This window comes from Ixodes scapularis, unplaced genomic scaffold (assembly GCF_016920785.2).
Source record: "Ixodes scapularis isolate PalLabHiFi unplaced genomic scaffold, ASM1692078v2 PGA_scaffold0__279_contigs__length_252992795, whole genome shotgun sequence".
Lineage (NCBI taxonomy): Eukaryota > Metazoa > Arthropoda > Arachnida > Ixodida > Ixodidae > Ixodes > Ixodes scapularis.
Window position 1 is genome coordinate 13,749,864 of NW_024609835.1, and position 17,303 is coordinate 13,767,166.

General features: G+C 44.7%; 1 protein-coding gene across 1 annotated transcript in view; it reads right to left on the minus strand.

Annotated features, from left to right (window-relative positions):
* Positions 1–309: 309 nt before the first annotated feature.
* Positions 310–17,303, minus strand: part of LOC120836271 (insulin-like growth factor-binding protein complex acid labile subunit) — a 34,459-nt gene continuing 17,465 nt past the window's right edge. Inside the window, exon 3 of the mRNA XM_040218793.1 lies at positions 310–836. Coding sequence (XP_040074727.1) covers positions 310–836 — 527 coding nt within the window. The remainder of the gene's footprint in view (positions 837–17,303) is intronic.

Here is a 17,303-nt window from a genome sequence, read left to right on the forward strand (position 1 = left end):
CCGCCCCCGTTAAAATTTCCTGGCCACGCCACCGTGACCAACAACTTTGACGCAAAACTAAATTAGCGCGATACTCTCACTGTACAGCTCCGTATATCGGACGCTTGATCCGGCTTGCTTGGCTGGAGGCTGGGATAGTAAAATCGTGTGGCACAAAAGGCAATCCGTCATCCATTCGCTAATCGTAGAAAACTGAGATCGCCGCCTTCCAACTAATCCGATCTTCTTATCACTCAGATCTCTCACTCGTCAAACACAAATATTTTTTTTTTTTTTAACAAAAGGACCACTAACCAGCTACTTCATAGATCACCTACACGTAGACAGTGTCGTGGAGAACGCAACCAGTCCCAAAAATTGGAGTGTGTGAAGAGCAAACGCCACCCGAGCCGCACTCCCGTTGCTCTTCTGAGACCTAGAAGTATGTTTGCGCAGCGCCTTCTGCTGGCTGAGCATTACTTCCACGTCGTTGTTCATCGACTGCGCGTCCTCGTCGCGTTCATTTTGGGTCACCGTGTCAGGAACGTTCGAAACGGCGCCTTCGTTGACGATCTTGTTTCCCTCGTCGTCGTCGCCGCGTTGTCCCATGTCTTCGACAGGTGGACGACGCGGGGGAACCTTGCCGCGCGATGCCGTGCCGAAGCTGGGTTTCACATAGTCCTCGGAGCAGCCCAGCTGACTGGCACTGAGTCGGGACACCTTGCTGCTGCTCAGGTTGCCCTGGGCTTCGAAGTCGCACTTGACGTGTCGCAGTTCGCGCCGGAACTTGTCGCTCCTGGTGGCATTTTCCAGGTGCAAGACCCAGGCGAGGCGGCAGTCGCAGCTGAACTTGTTGCCTGGGAAGAGAAGGGAGAGAGAAGGGTCTGGATTAGTCACGTTATTCGACAAATGAGCAGGCTGTTTTGCAAAAAAAAAAAAAAAACGGTCACCAACAGGTGATGAAATCTTCCGTGTTTCCATTTACTTATCGGAAGCGGCAACAGCGAATGTCGAGCACTACTGAAGCTCTAAATTGAATACTCGGCGAAAAAGTTGGCGAGATCGCTGACAGCCGCCAATGACCAGCGCCGCGCTGCGATTGGCCATCGCGAAGGTCAAGCACAGCTGCAGCTATTGCGGCGGTTCGAGAGTGCAGCTTAGAGCTCCTGGTCTACTTCATAGATTGGTTGCTCGACCAACGCCGAGGAAGAGAGACACCTGAACAGACGCAAACCCAGCAGTCCTAAACAGGGTTGTAAAAGTTACTTCAAAAACGTATCTAAGATACAACTACAGTTACTCATACGAAAGGGTACCTAATCCGTACCTAGGTACTCGCTTAAAAATGTACCCACGTACAGGTACAGGTATTTCAAAGATACTTTATTTACTTTCCCCAAATTTGTCAGAGTATACCTGAGCTAGCTCGACTTGTAGCGTTTCGAGTACACAAAGAAATAAGGGGATTCTATTCAAGAAATAAAGTGTAGGTACGCGACGATGCACAGATACTCTAAACGGCGTTTATTTTAGCTTAACGATAAATAAACAGCCGACTCGATCGACGTGCGAGTGACGAGAGCAGAGTCCGCCGCCAGCGAAACCACGACCGGCTAGTAGCGGACAGATTCCCCCGCCCCACGGTCCAACAGAGACGCTCGCTACTCCGAAAATGATAAAAACGAACAACGCGGGGGCAAAGCTTGCCCTCTGTCCCGAAACCAAGGTCAGCTATTCATGCGGGAAGGGCCCACACTGAAGAAAGGGTCTGCGGCATCCCCCCTTCTGAGTCACCAATGTGCGCCTGGCTGGGCTTTGCTTGTGTGTGAAGTCGAGAGAATCGCAGGCACGTTTTGCGGGTCCACGTCTATTTTTTCGCTGCCTGAGCTCATGCTGCGAGTGAACATCCTGATACAAAACCTTCAATAGCAAAATGGCAAAAGTTTGGTTTCGGATCCTGCTTTAAAATGTATTTTGGACTGTCAAAGTTGTCAAACCCAAGTCTCGAAAGGTCACGAGTGATGTCCGAGAAACTACAAGCCGTATCTCGGTGTGTCTGAACGGGGTTTCTCATGAGCCACATCCGCATCCGCTAGAGTTCCTCGATATGCTCACCCGAAGGGGGAGCTATACAGGAACTCTAGCATCCGCAAACCGCTTCGCAAACGCATCTCAACGGCCAGTGCGAATGCGCCATCACAGCGAACGCCGCTGGGCGGAATTCACTCGCTTCTCCGCGGCGTATTCGCCCTCCGAGTTCGGCCCTAAATCTTCGTTCGCATAAATCGGACAACTACTCAATTTCCGATCCCTCTTTTTTTATCGTTTCCGGTCTTCACACGGGGTAGCGACTCCTTCATGCGAGAAAGACCTTTCGAGGCTGTTCTTTTTTTCTTTCTGCACTCAACATTACAATGCGAAAAATAAAAGTAAGAACTAGGCGACATGCAGTTGCTACGGCAAAAATACGCCACATTTGTCTCGCTTAAACCTGCAATCCTTTTCTTAGCAACGCCTTACAATCTATTATCGTTGCGCTGTGATCTGCCCAAAACTCCAATGATCGCCCCCCCCCCCCCCCCCCCCCCCCCGCCTCCTCCCCCGATCTTGAACAACCAGGCAGTCGACATCACAGCAACGAAACCGAGGCCCGAGATAAAAGGGAGTAATATTAGACCGTAACAATAATCCCGAAATACTGTATTCGATACTTTCCCGGCGCCTTTGCGCAAGCGTTGTATTCTTTATCGTGTATCGCTATCGGAGCGCAAAAATTATCTCCGAAAACTCCTCAGTGACATGTGAACCGGACCGAGCACGACGGCACAGTTTCAACGCCGCCACGCATCGTTACCGCTTGCTCGTCACCCACAGCTGTACCCGACAGGCGCCGCCAAGGGCTCACAGGCATTCAATGTGCTCCCTTGCAGGCGCACGATAGCTGCCTGTCTAACGAAATTAATTATTTCACTCGAGAAAATATTCTAACAAAGAAGAGAGTCAATCCTTCTACAGTTTTCCCGAAGCGACACGAACGTGCCAATGGAAGGAAACATTGAGATTAATCGTTATTTTACGTAAATAATACCCTTTATTTCCAACTAGTTGCCCTCGACATGGACACAACCGGCTGGATATCCGTGTGCACTTATGCGCACGATCAAAAAGTGAAGAAAATTTCTGTGCACATGTTAATATAGCAGATTCAAGGAGACAGCAGACATAAGGAATTGATTTCAGAAATAACTTTCGACAGACAAGGACGATGGCAATAAATCTACTAACCATGCCCGTGTAGAAAGTTATCTAATACTAGATACGTAGTTCTTCATAAATGTAAGCGGCAACCAGACAACCGGCAAGCCGGTTGTCTGGGTGGCGCCGTCGCTCATTGATGGCGGTAGCTGTCCAGAGTGTTGTGTCGGCATTTGTTTGCTGGCGGACACGATCCTCGGGAAAATAGCCCTTAACAGATCCGCTGTCAAAAATGGTTCATAGGCTATGAATAGCCTACTTCCATATGCAACACTGCGCGCGTTGCACTCTGGGAACTAGTGGGCCAGGGAGGAGAGTGGCATGGTTTCGGTTTCGATCGAAACGTCGACAAGAGACTATACACAGAGCGTATCTCATGTTTTCTGGTCCCGAGAGCGTCATTTTTTGTTCTCTAAACTAACCTCAATGACCATATCTCGAAGCTTTAGCTCAAGCCCGAGACGTATAGCTTGTCTTGACTCTTAACACATGCTTTTTTTTATTTTTGTACTCGAGCCGTTCAGTTAGCGTTTCGAGGTATGTGGGAGCCAGTGCTGGGAATCTCGAAGCTGCGAAGCTCGGGGATCTTGCTTGTGTACGAGTCAAACAGCTGTAAAAACCAATAAGTATGCATATATCGAGCTCGCACCTTTACCGTGTTGCTGGTCAGGAAGTTCGTTTGTTTTTTTGTGTCCATAGACGAAATATAACGTTTTGGAATTACTGTTTTTCTCACTACGCCTGAATATGCAAAGTAAATTTGGAGGCGCCACTGAAAAGCTCAAATTGGACACACTTTTTATCTATTATATTTACAGACCCGCAGCAGTGCACGGAGCAAAGTCCCCACGAGCTTGCATTCCAATATTCAACATCGCATTTGCGCTTAAAGTTATCCTGCCAATCATATAGGCACATTCGCACACACAAACATAAAGTCGAGCAGGTGTGTGAAGAATGTCGCGACGTTCACCGGTAGTGGGCCGGACTGGCGTGAACCCCTATGCGGTGCGCCAAACGAACGAAATTATACAAAACGCATTTGACGGTTGTTAATGGCCATAATATTTGTTATGTGTTTGCTTTCTTCCTGACTGAGTATACCGAGATAATTTCAGACACACCGTTCAGACACAGATCTTGGGCGTCAGTAACAGCTCATTCAAAAAGGCTTAGCGATAAGTAGGGGACGCTTGTTGGGGCCTCCGCCGATCTCAGTGTTTGTGAAAAGTTAATCTCCTATCACCATAAAGTTTGAGTGGAATATATATGATGACAAGAGGAAGACATCGTAATAACTTTTGTGCAGTAGTTTAAAAGTTCATGCGTCAACGCTGGGCTCAATATTGATACTCCTGCGAAAATGCGGCTTGCTTTTCGCCCAATGAAGTAACAAGAAGCGGACGTTTGGCAAACAAAATACGTATAAGGCTCAAGGTGACCAAATTTCACTCGTAGTTCACTGGTACTAGATGGAAATATTGAAATTGAGCGCAAAGATGTACTCGTAAGGTGAGGTGACTAAGCTACGTACTACATACGTTTACATACGCACACACAATATCCGGTGTTTCGGGAATTAAGGAAAGTACCCCTGTCTTTGTTTTCTATCGCTCGAGAATGAGTGCATGGTACACTCGTGAAAAGTCAGATAACCGAAAACGCAAGCAGCGCATTCGGTCACGGCGCGATGGCATGAAATGAAGCTGCTTAATCGAAACCGAAACTGAGTGGCCAACTGGTTCCCATAGCTTGGTATCTCGCCGGGATGGGGCGCTTCGATTTTGGAAAAAGTCTATTGATATTTTTCGGCACAACCGTTGAAACAAATTTGGAGATTGAAGATTTGGAGGCTGTGTATTGCCTTGTTAGCGTCGTTACTAAGCAAGCTTCGCACAAGTTGTGAGCAAATGTCGATTGGCATTACCCCTGTGCACAAACAGCTACCCGCTGATCCATTCTTGAAAAATATTTTAAATGTCTTTTTTTTTTGTAATTTTTGAGAATAAGTTTATGCCATTACAGGTTTCGTGCAATTGACCATTAAATTTTAAACCTCTCCTGTAATGGCCTTCAAGAAAAGGCCTGCACTAATTATAATAATAAAATCCCTTACGGCAACCCCTTCAGTGCTCGGCTTATCTCCGGCAGCACCCGTTTGTACATTAGAAGGTCTCGTCAAAAATATCCCAATCTCGCATTCGCGAACAAAGATCGCCATTTTGTCGACAAGTCTCGCCCAACAAAGAGCTTTGACGTCTCATCAGCGGCCGCGGAAGCGCTTTTATTAATTGCCCGGTTCTAAAACCAAACCCCCACATGATGTTGCAGGCAATCCTAGAAGGCCGTGCATCGAATACTCCCGTTCTGTTTGCTCCGATCGATTACACGGTTGTCCGAGTACTTGCTGACTCGTTGTTTAATTGTCTGCAACGACGGCCCTTTTGGGAGGCCCGGACAGCGACATGACGTGAGAAACAGACACCGAGTGTCATCCGAGCCAAGTCATCCGGGACGATGATAAGCGTCCGAGTCTTTGGATCAATCTTTCCAGACACCTCGTGACCTGTTTGTGCCTTCTGTCGTTTGCATTTATTTTCTTTTAACATGAAACGTTTATAGGTTGGGTTTTCAGGTGAAGTGAAGCGTCAACAAGCATAACCGCGAATTTCTCCGCTAAATTAAGGGGGAAATATGACGTCACGGTGCTTCGTGTCATGTGACCTGTACACGACTTGATCTTATTTAACATCACAGCGCACCAGAAGAAAACAAAACTCACAAACACAGTCACACTAGAAAGAAAAAAAGAAAAACAAAAACAACCCCTCAGCGCAGACTCAACTCTTGGCTTGTATTGATTATCTTTTACGTGCAAAGTTTGCTCTTTGTACGTAGAAGAAGAATATAATCAATACAACGCTGAGCGATTGTGATTTTGTTTACGTATGCCTGTGTCCTTGAGTTTGTTTCCTTTTCCGCACTGTAGCGTTAGACAATATGAGCCGCCATCTCGCCCAGTCATCAGTCTTAACACAAAATCAGTTTCCCCTCTAGATTTAACGAAAACATTGACGTCACGTGACATGGTCACGTGATCTATACTCCAATTCAGCTTCCCCGCTAAATATAGCGGGAAAATTGATGTCACGTAACCTACACATAAAATCAGTTTTCACGCAACAAGTCATCACTCCCATACTCTGCGGACACAAGCCGACCCGACAGGGAAAGTCGATGCTCAACGAGTGAATGACTCCATAGGGTGGAGAGCAACCAATGGGGTGAGAGTGGTGGGTGGAGTCAGGGGGGTGAAGGGGTGTGGAGTGAAGGGGTGTGGAGTGAAGGGGTGTGGAGAGACGCGGAGGCACAGCTCGAGAAGAAATGCCTGGAATTTACTAGCGCTACACCAAGAATGTTTCACGTCGCAACACAATTGCTGGGCGATTTGAGATATATGGTTTTCCTGGCTCGATTGTTTGACATTTTAGTCTGGTCATAACTGCTGCTTAAACTATGGATTCCAGCCGCAGCACCATTGGCTTCGGAAGCATGAAAGATATAAAAACAGAATAAAACTAGAATATAAAACATGCCGAGATTTTTTTTTTTTTTTGAGTATATATTGTCACGCTAGATGGGTCATCTACAAACACTTAAAGCAACCTTACTATTCGAGTGTTTAGAGGCGTGGCAGAGGTGGCTAGCAGTTTGCGTGAAGGATAAGTTCTGAACCGTTAAAATTTTATTTCGTAGGGATCGCGGGGTCGTCGGTATTCGTTCTCTTTGGAACCTAAATAGCTATACCTGCCGTCATGTCACCTAAATCAATAGTGTTTGTGAGTTTTTACTTTCATCGTTGTTTACATCCCGATGTCTATGGGTTGTTTTAGTCCGTACCGAAAATGGCATGAAAACGATTGTCAACCGTGCAATATTTAAGCTTACTAAGATAATTTCCAAGTAGTTTTAAAATATAGCCTCTACATACCTTTGCATAGAATAGGGTCGTAAGCGCTTTATACCGTACAACCTCAACTGAACTGAAATGAGTCTGGAGTGGATAACAAAAATAAGTGGAGGACAAATAGGCACATATGTATATAAATGAGAAGTCTCACTTTTTTTGCTTTTAATATTGGTTATAGTATACTTGGCATATCGTACGAATTACTGACCCTTTAAAACCCATGGGACAAAAACGTGCGCGGAATCAAAATTCAGTCTTTCTTTTTTTTACTCTTGCCGAACAAGATGCGCTATCTACGAGGTGTTCCCAAAAACAACTTTACAAAACTTTTTTTTATTTATTTATTTTTATTACGCATTGCCTAAGGCTCACTCTCTGCCAAAATGTAGCACTAGTCTGTCTGAACTAGATGCAAGTTCAAGAACTAACCGTTATCTCAATCCAAAACTACGCTATGCTAAAAATTTCAATGCAAAATGGGGCCCGTTTTTTGAAAAAATGGCCGCCGTATTCAGTCGGCTGCCATATTTCAATTGAAATTTTCAACAAATCGCATCATTTTGATTAAGATCACGTTTATTTCTGAAACGTTGGCTTTGTGTTTGAATCGTTAACGCTACATTCGGGCGAAAAATGAGCGCACGGCATTGCGTAATTTATTTTTAAAACTAAATGTGTAGTTTTTGGGGGGATTTTTTGTAGTTAAAAAAGCACTGGTATATAGGTTCCAAAGCCGACAGTAACACTGAAATAGTCCAAGGTGAAGCATTGAAATCCACGGAAACAAAGTAGAAGTAGATGTTCTTTTTTTAATTAAACGAAAATGGCTCGCTGTGCCCCACTTATCGAAATAGGTTGAGTTGCAGAGACAGATAGCCATTACTTCTGGCGGGTTGGGAATCATTCGAATCGGTATTTGAGTTTTTATCCCTGGCTTAGTTTATATGGGCTTTGCGATTGGGATAAAAGGATGATATTGAGGAGGTGGCGCAAGCAGATTAGGGCGAAGCCTTCAGAGGGCCAAGAAGAAAGGAACGAGAGGAGAACCAGGGAGAGGGTAATGCGGAGAGCAAGTCGTCTGCTTCTTAAGCAGGAATTGCGGTGACGTCACAAAGACGCCGAGCTCTGATTGGCTCTGATTGAAGGATAGTGGGTAGACCTGAAAGCAAGCTGCATTGAGGTCTACCCACTATCCTTCAATCAGAGCCAATCGGAGCTCGGCGTTCTGACGTCACCACAACCCCCAGCAAATGAAGCAGACGAACTTGCACTCCGTATAGAATGTCACGCTGGCTCCCACACCGTTCAAGAAGACGCAACAATTAAGGAAATGAAAAAGAGGAATGGAGAAACACTTTATCAAGTGTGCCTAGAAGAGATGCGTGTCGCAACCCAGTCCAGCTTTCAACGACAGGTTGCACTTCTGTGCGTCTCAGAAACGACTGCACCATCATGTCTTGAATTTGGGTCTAGGATGCGGTACAAGATTGTTGTTACTGCGCGTTTTCGAGCGTCGAGCTTTCCATTAAACATGCTGAACAATATCCTCGTGCAAATCTGCTTGTGAGGCAGTTCACTAAGCTCTAATGGCAAGGAGCCAATTAAGCGCCAATTAAGAGTGCGCATAATTGGAGAAAATAGAAAAGGGGAATAGCAAAAACAAACAAACAAGAATCTGAAGAAACGACAATTTTGTGTGTGTGTTTTTGTGGGGTGCCCACCTTTTACATCTTCCTTTGCACTTTCTGTTGTTTATCTGAGGTTTAACTATTCCCCCTGAACCGTGTGTTCCACGAAGAAAAAAATCCTGAGCCTTTCGATTCGGCATTCTCATCTTCGTAGAGGTATTCGGCAATCCCCCCGACAGTATGGTTGGATATTCTTAACAAATAAAACATGTCGGCAGAAAAACAAAAATACTGTCAGAAGATTTTTCTGACATCCTGTCTCGATCTTTGCGTCTTCGTGACGTAGTATTGAAGCGGGCCGACTGAGGACCCTCATCCCTCAGGCGGGACAAACAGGCGCCTCTGTCACCGAATTCCGAATTTTAAGTATCCGCCAGGCGTGGGAAGCGGCGATGATGGATGCAGCTTGCACTGTCAAACGGGGACTGCGTTTCTGCTCTCCTCCCACCATAAAGAATATCGCGACGGTGAGGCGTCCGTGTCGAACCCCATGGTTTCTTTGCGTTACTTGTTTTTGTTTCTCTGCCAATCCTCTTTTGCATGCTTGTTCTCTCCTCGCTCGCGAGTGTGAGGAATGGCGCAAGAATCCGCCATTCGTATTGTTCCCGCTTTTCTTTTTCTCAAAAAAAAGGAGGGGGGGGGGGAACCTGGCGATAAGCTTACTTTTAGCCCCCCCCCCCCCTCCCCCCCCCCCCCCCCCCCGGTGATGTTGGCCAAAAGAAGTGGGCAAAACCAAAAAATAAAAATGGCGGAAGAAGCCACGTCTCCGTCCACTAAGCACGAAACATCACTTCTCATTAGGGAAGAATAATCGGTCAGCTCGAAGGAGAAAGGGTCGTCGCCGAAATAGTCTCTTCCGACTGAGGGCCGTAATCTTTCCAGATGCTTCTCTTCCTTCGAACTCCACCGAAAAAGAAACAAAGAGAAACTCAAGGTAAAATCGAAGGGTGACCTGGAAACGGGACAAAAAACGATAATTAGAAATATGAACGCGAGCTTCAAAAACGACGAAAGTAATAGTGTTCTGCTGAACGTGATGTTCGCCGTATAGTAATGGAAGTACTACAACCAACAACGAAAGAAGCCTCGATACGCAGAAGAAACGGGAAGCAGTATTACTTAGGAATAAGTATAAATGATGCATTGTCACATAAAAAAATCGGGGCGGCTCTAGAAACTTTTAAAAATATGGTACAAATACAATAGCTAAAAAAGACAAAGACAAGAGAGCAGTCGGGACAGGCAGCCACTCACTTTGTTTCTTTTCCGCTTTTTTATTTGTGTCTAGTTATGCACAACCTATCCCCACAAATTACTGTACTAAAATCAATGTTGAAATAAGGCGAACTTTCGACAGCAACTAAGATGAAAAAAAAGCATATCCCAGAGGCGTTCTAAATGCATACATTTATGGGTCCTCTATGTCGTCATGGCGTAGCGTCACGTTACGTCACGTGAGCGACCGCTTGACGTGGCGTCGATCCGTGTCACTGGACGTCACATGCAACGTCATGTGACATCACAGTGTCATTTCACGTCATGATGTCGCGTTACCACACAGTGCCATGTGAAGCGACAGTGTCGTGCGTTATGTTCCAAAGCAGCTACTGCTTTTATCGGTTTCTATTTTCCTCCGTAGCATTCTCTGGGGCTTACGGCAAGCTCTGATCTCAGCCCCCGGCAAGCGCTGCTATGCGCATGATTCGTCCCAGTCAGGGAATCGTTTCCTTGCCCGGGCAAAGTGAAAAACAAAACTTGATAAAAAAAAGTAATTTGAACATCGCTAACATATATCTTGAAAAGCGAGAGACTACCCGTGTAAACGAACAACAAAGTAATTCCTTTTCCGCGCGTTCTATGTAAGAAAATGGTTTATTTTAAGGTTCAGTTAGCAAAACAAAAACTTCTTCGTCCTCTTTAGAGGTCCCAACTCAGCTTGCAAAGCAAGTTGAGTTGAACCCTCTAAAGTCAGGCTAGTTGAAACCGAAGGCAACTTGGAAATCGCCTTCGATTTCAAAGGAAGACGACTTTTCTCTAGCCCTGAATGACTCTAATGCAGGGGTCTCAAACTCATTAAAGTGTGGGCTCCAGATAGTCCACCCAAAAAAACTCCAAAGCCAACTTTAAAAAAAAATATTTAAAAACAAAAAAAAGCAATGGTGTTTTACGTTGCAAAGGAGCTAAGTCTCCAAACGACACTCCAGATGTCTTTGTTTCTTTAGAGAAGGGGGCAGCTCGTGCTCGTTGTTTATTGTAAATCATCCTTTTTGCCGTTGATATATTTTGCTTCGATTATCTACCGTGGGCCCAGACATATAATGATTAACCGACGCAAGCACACTGTCGCTTCCCTGTCGTTCAATTCACTTGAAAATCAGACAATATTTGTACTGTAATTGACATTTCTCTCGGTCCCAAGCGTGCGCTTGGAGCTTTATGTTTGACAGTTGGTCCTGCTTAGCGAGTGTTCGGGAACTCGAGGTGCGTCATGAGCAAAAGACTCGCGTTTGTAGCCTAGAGGGGGATTGTCGTACAGGTGATGACCATCAGGAAGAAGTTACAAACAAAAGTTAGGACCAAACAATACTCCATTAAAAGATATAACAGAATAGTGCAAAATATTCTAACACGTCGTAAGAGCATAGCTACATTTCGAGTGGAAATGAGTGGACGACATGAAACGATCAGACGTGTGGCGCTCGAGTCAAGGGAACAGGGGTCGCAGCCGCGGATGAATGCGGGCCGCGTCTCAGCAGGCCGCTGGCTGCGTGTTTGAGACCCAAGCTGTAATGCCCAGGCGTCTTATTTCTACTTCCCTATTAGCCTTACGTGAACTGATGTCACATACCATATACCAGTCAGATCAAAGTGTTATAAACGTAATTTGCCTGTGGAGAATAAAAATATTAGAAATGATACACGTCAACCTCTACGTTATGTGACTCCTCAAATGCTTTACACAAGAAGTGCATAACGGCATTTTCAAAATTTCAGGAATTAAAAAGCTTATTTGGCTTGGTTTTTAGGAGGAATGTGCTCAATATTCCTAAAATTTAACCTTGTTCTCTGACTCGATTGCCTTGCTTTTTAATTCTTTTTTTATTTGGTTGCTTAATTTGCTTTTACATTGTTGTTGTTTTTTGTCACGTAGTGACCTTGATTTTCGAGTCCACTTTTGACGTTTTGCAGCTTTCTATGAATGGCTAAATTGCTCACTTGCCTAAAATACTTGTTGTTAGTTTGCCTTCCCGAGGTAGCGTTTCGGTAAGCGCCGTAAATTGCAAATAAATAAATCTGTCAAAGTATTAACGGTTTCAAAATATACGAGTAAAACCGGCGCATTCACACATTGCTGAACGGAGGACTGAAGAGCAGCAATCGGACATCAAAAGTGGAACGAACAAACGACAGCACTCAAGTGAATATGAAAGAAGAAAAAGGGAAACAATAAGGCGACATTCAAGCTAGGAAGCACCAATCATAAGCATATAACGAAAAAAAAAAAAAAAAAAAGACACGTTTGCAGCAAAAAACTTTATGAGTAGCAGTTTGAAACACGGTATACCTGCACTCTTTTTGCAAATACATGAAGACTCTTTGTGTGGAAGTTAAGTGTGCTAGAAAACATTGATTTTGGACATGCTTGTTTTTTCTTTCTATAATTCAAATTTTTCGCGAATCAGGAGAATGCATAGCGATAGTAATTTACGAATGCTTTCGGGTCATAATTTCATGTACCGAAGCACCGGCCAGGAGGTGGAACCCGTATGGTTTTATATATTACTATATTACAGAATCGAGTTCCCTTAGTACTAAAAAAAATCATCTTCTAACAGAACGTTTTCTATCTTGAAGCTGCCAATGAGAGTTAGTTCTTAGGTATTCGTTTTAACGTTGCCCGTTATTAACCTAATTACACGTAGCACAAACTAATTTTCTTACATCCCCCATTCCAGACATTCTGTCCAAGTCATCTGTACTGGTTACCAAAAAAGAACGACTGTTCTCACCCGGAAAAACGTATTCAAAAAGAAGATAAATAAACTAAAATATTAGAATAAGGGCGTTTTCTTATTAGCTGACTATGCGGGCAGATTTGGTGAAAGGCATTGGTACTTCAGGAATGTAGGCATCAAATAATTTTATACAGGCACTGCATTTTTTTCTCCTGATAAAAACTTCTACTTGTGGTTTGTAAACCCCCCTCCCCTTTTCATTTTGCTTAATTATTCTTTTCCAATCCAATTAAGTACAGCGCCCATTTTTCGACAATATATGAACTTTTTGTGGATAGTAGTGATAAAAATTGGCTTAAATGTGAAAAAAAAGATATCCAATTTGAGACACAAACAGCCAAACTGTAATATATAAAATTGGAGGGGAGGTAAAAGAAAATTTGAACAAATAAAGTAAATCTTCACAGAAATTTTGCTGTCTCGAAAGGTAAGAATTTTTGCAATAACACTTTTTCAGCATTGCCTCGGAAGCACCTTTCGCTCTTCCCATTGTTTCAACGCTTAAAACGACAACAAGTGCATTGTGACTTTACGGAATCGATTCCTGTCTCCAGTTCCATGTACCGCGAGAACGGCACCGACAATATCATATCACACCTCACCAGACACTGTTACCAACATCAAGAAGTCTTTCCGGACGTGATTTAGAACCAATGAGAGAGAACCACCACCACTTTGCCAAAATATGTTTATCGGTTGAAGAGGCGCAGTAGGCTGTTCATCTTTAGGTATAATCGCTACTATAACTAAGGCTCTCGGTCCTTAGTAAATCTCGGAAGAATCCTGAAGTAGAAAGCAATGCACCAACCTGTATATTTTCCGTCCTTATTTTTTATTGTGGATGAACAGAAAGGTAATGAATTGCGTATTAAGGGAAAATGGTTATAAATACTAATATTCGGATCATTTTTTATGTGACCCTTATTTTGCCCGTGAAATCCATACATTTTGCTTTTGTATGCTACTTTGAGCACTTACTAATCAAATGACTAAATATCTTTTTTTTTTCGTTCGTGTTTTCCCAGCTTGAAAAGAGAACCAGCAGGTGAGCCTTTTCGTGCTGTCAATAAACGAGTTTGTTCCTCGAGTGCAGATACCTCTGCCGCTTGAGCACGGCGCGCCATTAAAAATGTACACCGCAGCCGGTGACTGTGCTCACCGACTCTCGCAGTGCGCTGCAACAATTATAACATCTACAAGAAACACCTGAAAGAGTGATGGATGTCCGACCGGGGCACGCAAGCCCTCGAGGGGCTCAGACTTCTAATTATGCTAAAGGTGTACTCCGACGCACGCTGAGGCAACAAACCCCCCCCCCATCACCATTTAGCGTACATGCTTAGACATCATCAGGTGTGCCTTTCTTTGAGGTACGGCGACACTGGTTTACGCTGTAGATGAGAAATCTAGCCAGTGCAGTACCGCAGCTAGCTCGGGGTTTTAACGCGCCTCAAGCAGTTGTGGCTCAAGATTGCGCGGCAATGCTCATCCAGATTGAAACTGGCAAGGGGGGGGGGGGGGGGGGGGATTGAATCTGGGATTCCTGGTTTCAGCAGCGCGTTCTTTCGCTCCACGTGCTCCGAGCTGCGGCGCTCCTGGCCGGGAACGAAAGGGAGGAGAAGCTCGGTTAGAGCGCCCACTGACAGCAGTAAGCAATTCCCACCCTTTTCGAATCTAGACCAGCACTTCTCAAACTTTGCGTCGCCGACGAAACCCGAGCTATATATCTTATGGGTCATTTGCGAACTCCCGTTGATGACAACAGCGTCTTGCATAGATCGGGAACTTACGTCGCTGTAGATTGCAGTAAGCTGAAGTTGTCAACCCGGCTCAATAGGTCCCAGAGGAAAGCAGAAATGGCAACAGGTATTTGAGTGCTTTCTCAAATAAGGCCTGTAGAAAAAGGCGCTTAAAACTAGAAACCAACAAGATTCTAGACCTATCTCGTGAAAACTCTACTAGCAGCAAAACTGTTCGGTTCCTCGATTTTCACTCTCTCAAGTAACTTAACTATCACCGGCGGGAGCGATCCACAACTCAGTGCGGCGCATATTCACGTCATCTGTCTGAGGTTGCGCTCTTAAAGCCTCTCTCTAATAACTGTCGCTGTGCATACTGAACTTTGAGAATAGCTGCAGAAGCTGATTTTGTTGAAGAAACTGGTACACTACATATTAACTTTATCGCCAGAGCAGTGTAATAACATAAAATTGGAATGTTTCTAAATTTATTCGAGGTTTCGGGCACTACAGTACTTGTACAAGTATACTGGCACGTAGCGTCACTCAACGATATATTTCTTTTCTCCTTCGCGCATTTTGCTAACCTACAGTAACATCCCGAGAGAGAGCTCAAATAAAAGCGAGCGCAAATCCTGTGAAAATCAGGAGTGTGCTAACTTTCGGTGAGCGGTGAAAAAATTAAAAAAATGTGTAATATAATATTTTCGTACCCTCTGAACCTGACAAAATTGTTTTCACATTGAGGGGCAATGGAGCATGGACAAAAGGCCTTTCCGTCATTAATGTTCGCTTATCTCCCGCCATAGCTAACTAACCCCATTAAAGCCGAGGTCACCATTTTACCAGGGCACTACCATTAGTAAAAAAAATACTGTCTTTTTGTACTTCAAAAAAATATCACGTTAAAAATAGGGGTGGGTTATCTTTCGCTATATTACGGTAGTCACGGGTATCGCAGAGTAGGCGTATAATCTCTGAAAGTGCAGGGGGGGGGGGGGGGGGGGGGTAGCACGTTGCCCCGCGTGCAGAATCCCCGTCGCAAAAGCCCCGCACCATTATCCCTACGTTTCGAAAATCCCGCGTTCATTTACCCCGTCCTGTATTTCCCAAGTGCCAAAAGCCCCGTCCTTATTGCCCCCTTCCCATCCTCTTCGCGCTTCAAAAAGCACTGCTCTATGTATTTACCGAATCCTTTGAGGGTCTACAAAGGCTTTTTAAGTGCAGGAAACAGCAACATAAAGCGATGCACCCTGCTGTCATGAAAGTATACTCAGACGTAGAATTATAGACTTCATCTACCTTGATGGATAAAAATATTTTAAGACAGCGTAAGAATGGAAGTAGTGTTTGGTGCTGTATATGTAGCAAGTACGGCGCCATGAGCTGCGGCTTAACAATTTGGACAGAACCGCTGGAGCTGTGAATCCGCGTGTGCTTCAGAGTCAACGAAAGCTTTGGTACAAGGCTTATTTATAGAAGCTGTAACTTTAAATGTTTTGCCAGTGACTGATATTTTCTGCCGCTTCTCCCTTGTAACGTCACAGGACGTGAATGTGTATAGCGTACGCCCGAAGAACGCGAAGCGTTATCCAATTATTTCTTACTTGAGTCCCGGATACGGCATGACTACGCTGCATAACCTCGCGTGCACACTCACTGTTTCTTAGTTAAAAGCAGAATGCTCCGCCCTCGCGCTGAGGACCCTGCCATCTGACACGGGGGATTCGCGTCGTGGGCTTTTGAAACTGGGGCTTTTTAAAGTGGGGCAAAAAGGCCGGGGCGTTGACCACGTGGCATATGACACGGGGCTTTTGACATCGGGTGTTTTTGTGCACCACCCGGCGGCTATCATAGAAAGCGACTCTGATGGGACAGGTGCATTGCGTGAACACTCGACGTGTGTCCCTAGCAATCAACGCCTCGGCAAACATTCGTGTAGAGACTGGTGTCTAATCGGTGCGGAGACGGAAATAGCCGAACTCTAACAATATAGGGATTTCGGCACGTTCCCCGTGCTCTTCCAGCCCTAGTGCCTGGCTATGATCAACCTTTGCGGAGTAGGCGCCAGATCACGTGGTCCCTTCTGTTTGGAAGTTAAAAGAGCGAACGCTGCTCGCTCCTCCCTTCTCTTTCTGATTGCCATTTCGTGGAGAAAAAAAAATTCGTGAGGGTATAAAAAAGTTATGGGTTTATATTTACCGAACAAATAAACTACGCATTGCCGAAAGCTCATTCTCCGTCGGAGTGTAGAGGTAGCGGTTCTAACCAGATCCCAAAGTTTAAGGACTCACCGTTATATCATTGAAAATCAATAAGTGATTTCCCGAAAATTTGAATACAAAAATAGGGCCCGTTTTTGCCTCTTTCCGCTGACTGGCGTCATTCAGCTCCACGTATTCGAAAGCTCCGTCGGCTGCCATTTTCCCATAGAAACTTCGAAAAAAAAAAAAAAAATCACTCATAGCGTTTGTGTAAGCTCACGGTAAGTTTGAAACTCTGGTGTGTCGTTTCGACCGCTTGCGTCAGTTTTGGGCGGAGAATAGCGTTCGGTGATTCGTAGTTCACTTTTTCGGAGAAAACAACCTTGTACATGTTTGGGACACCCTGTATTTCGTAATTTATGAACATCAAAAATTAATTCTGAGCGGTATAT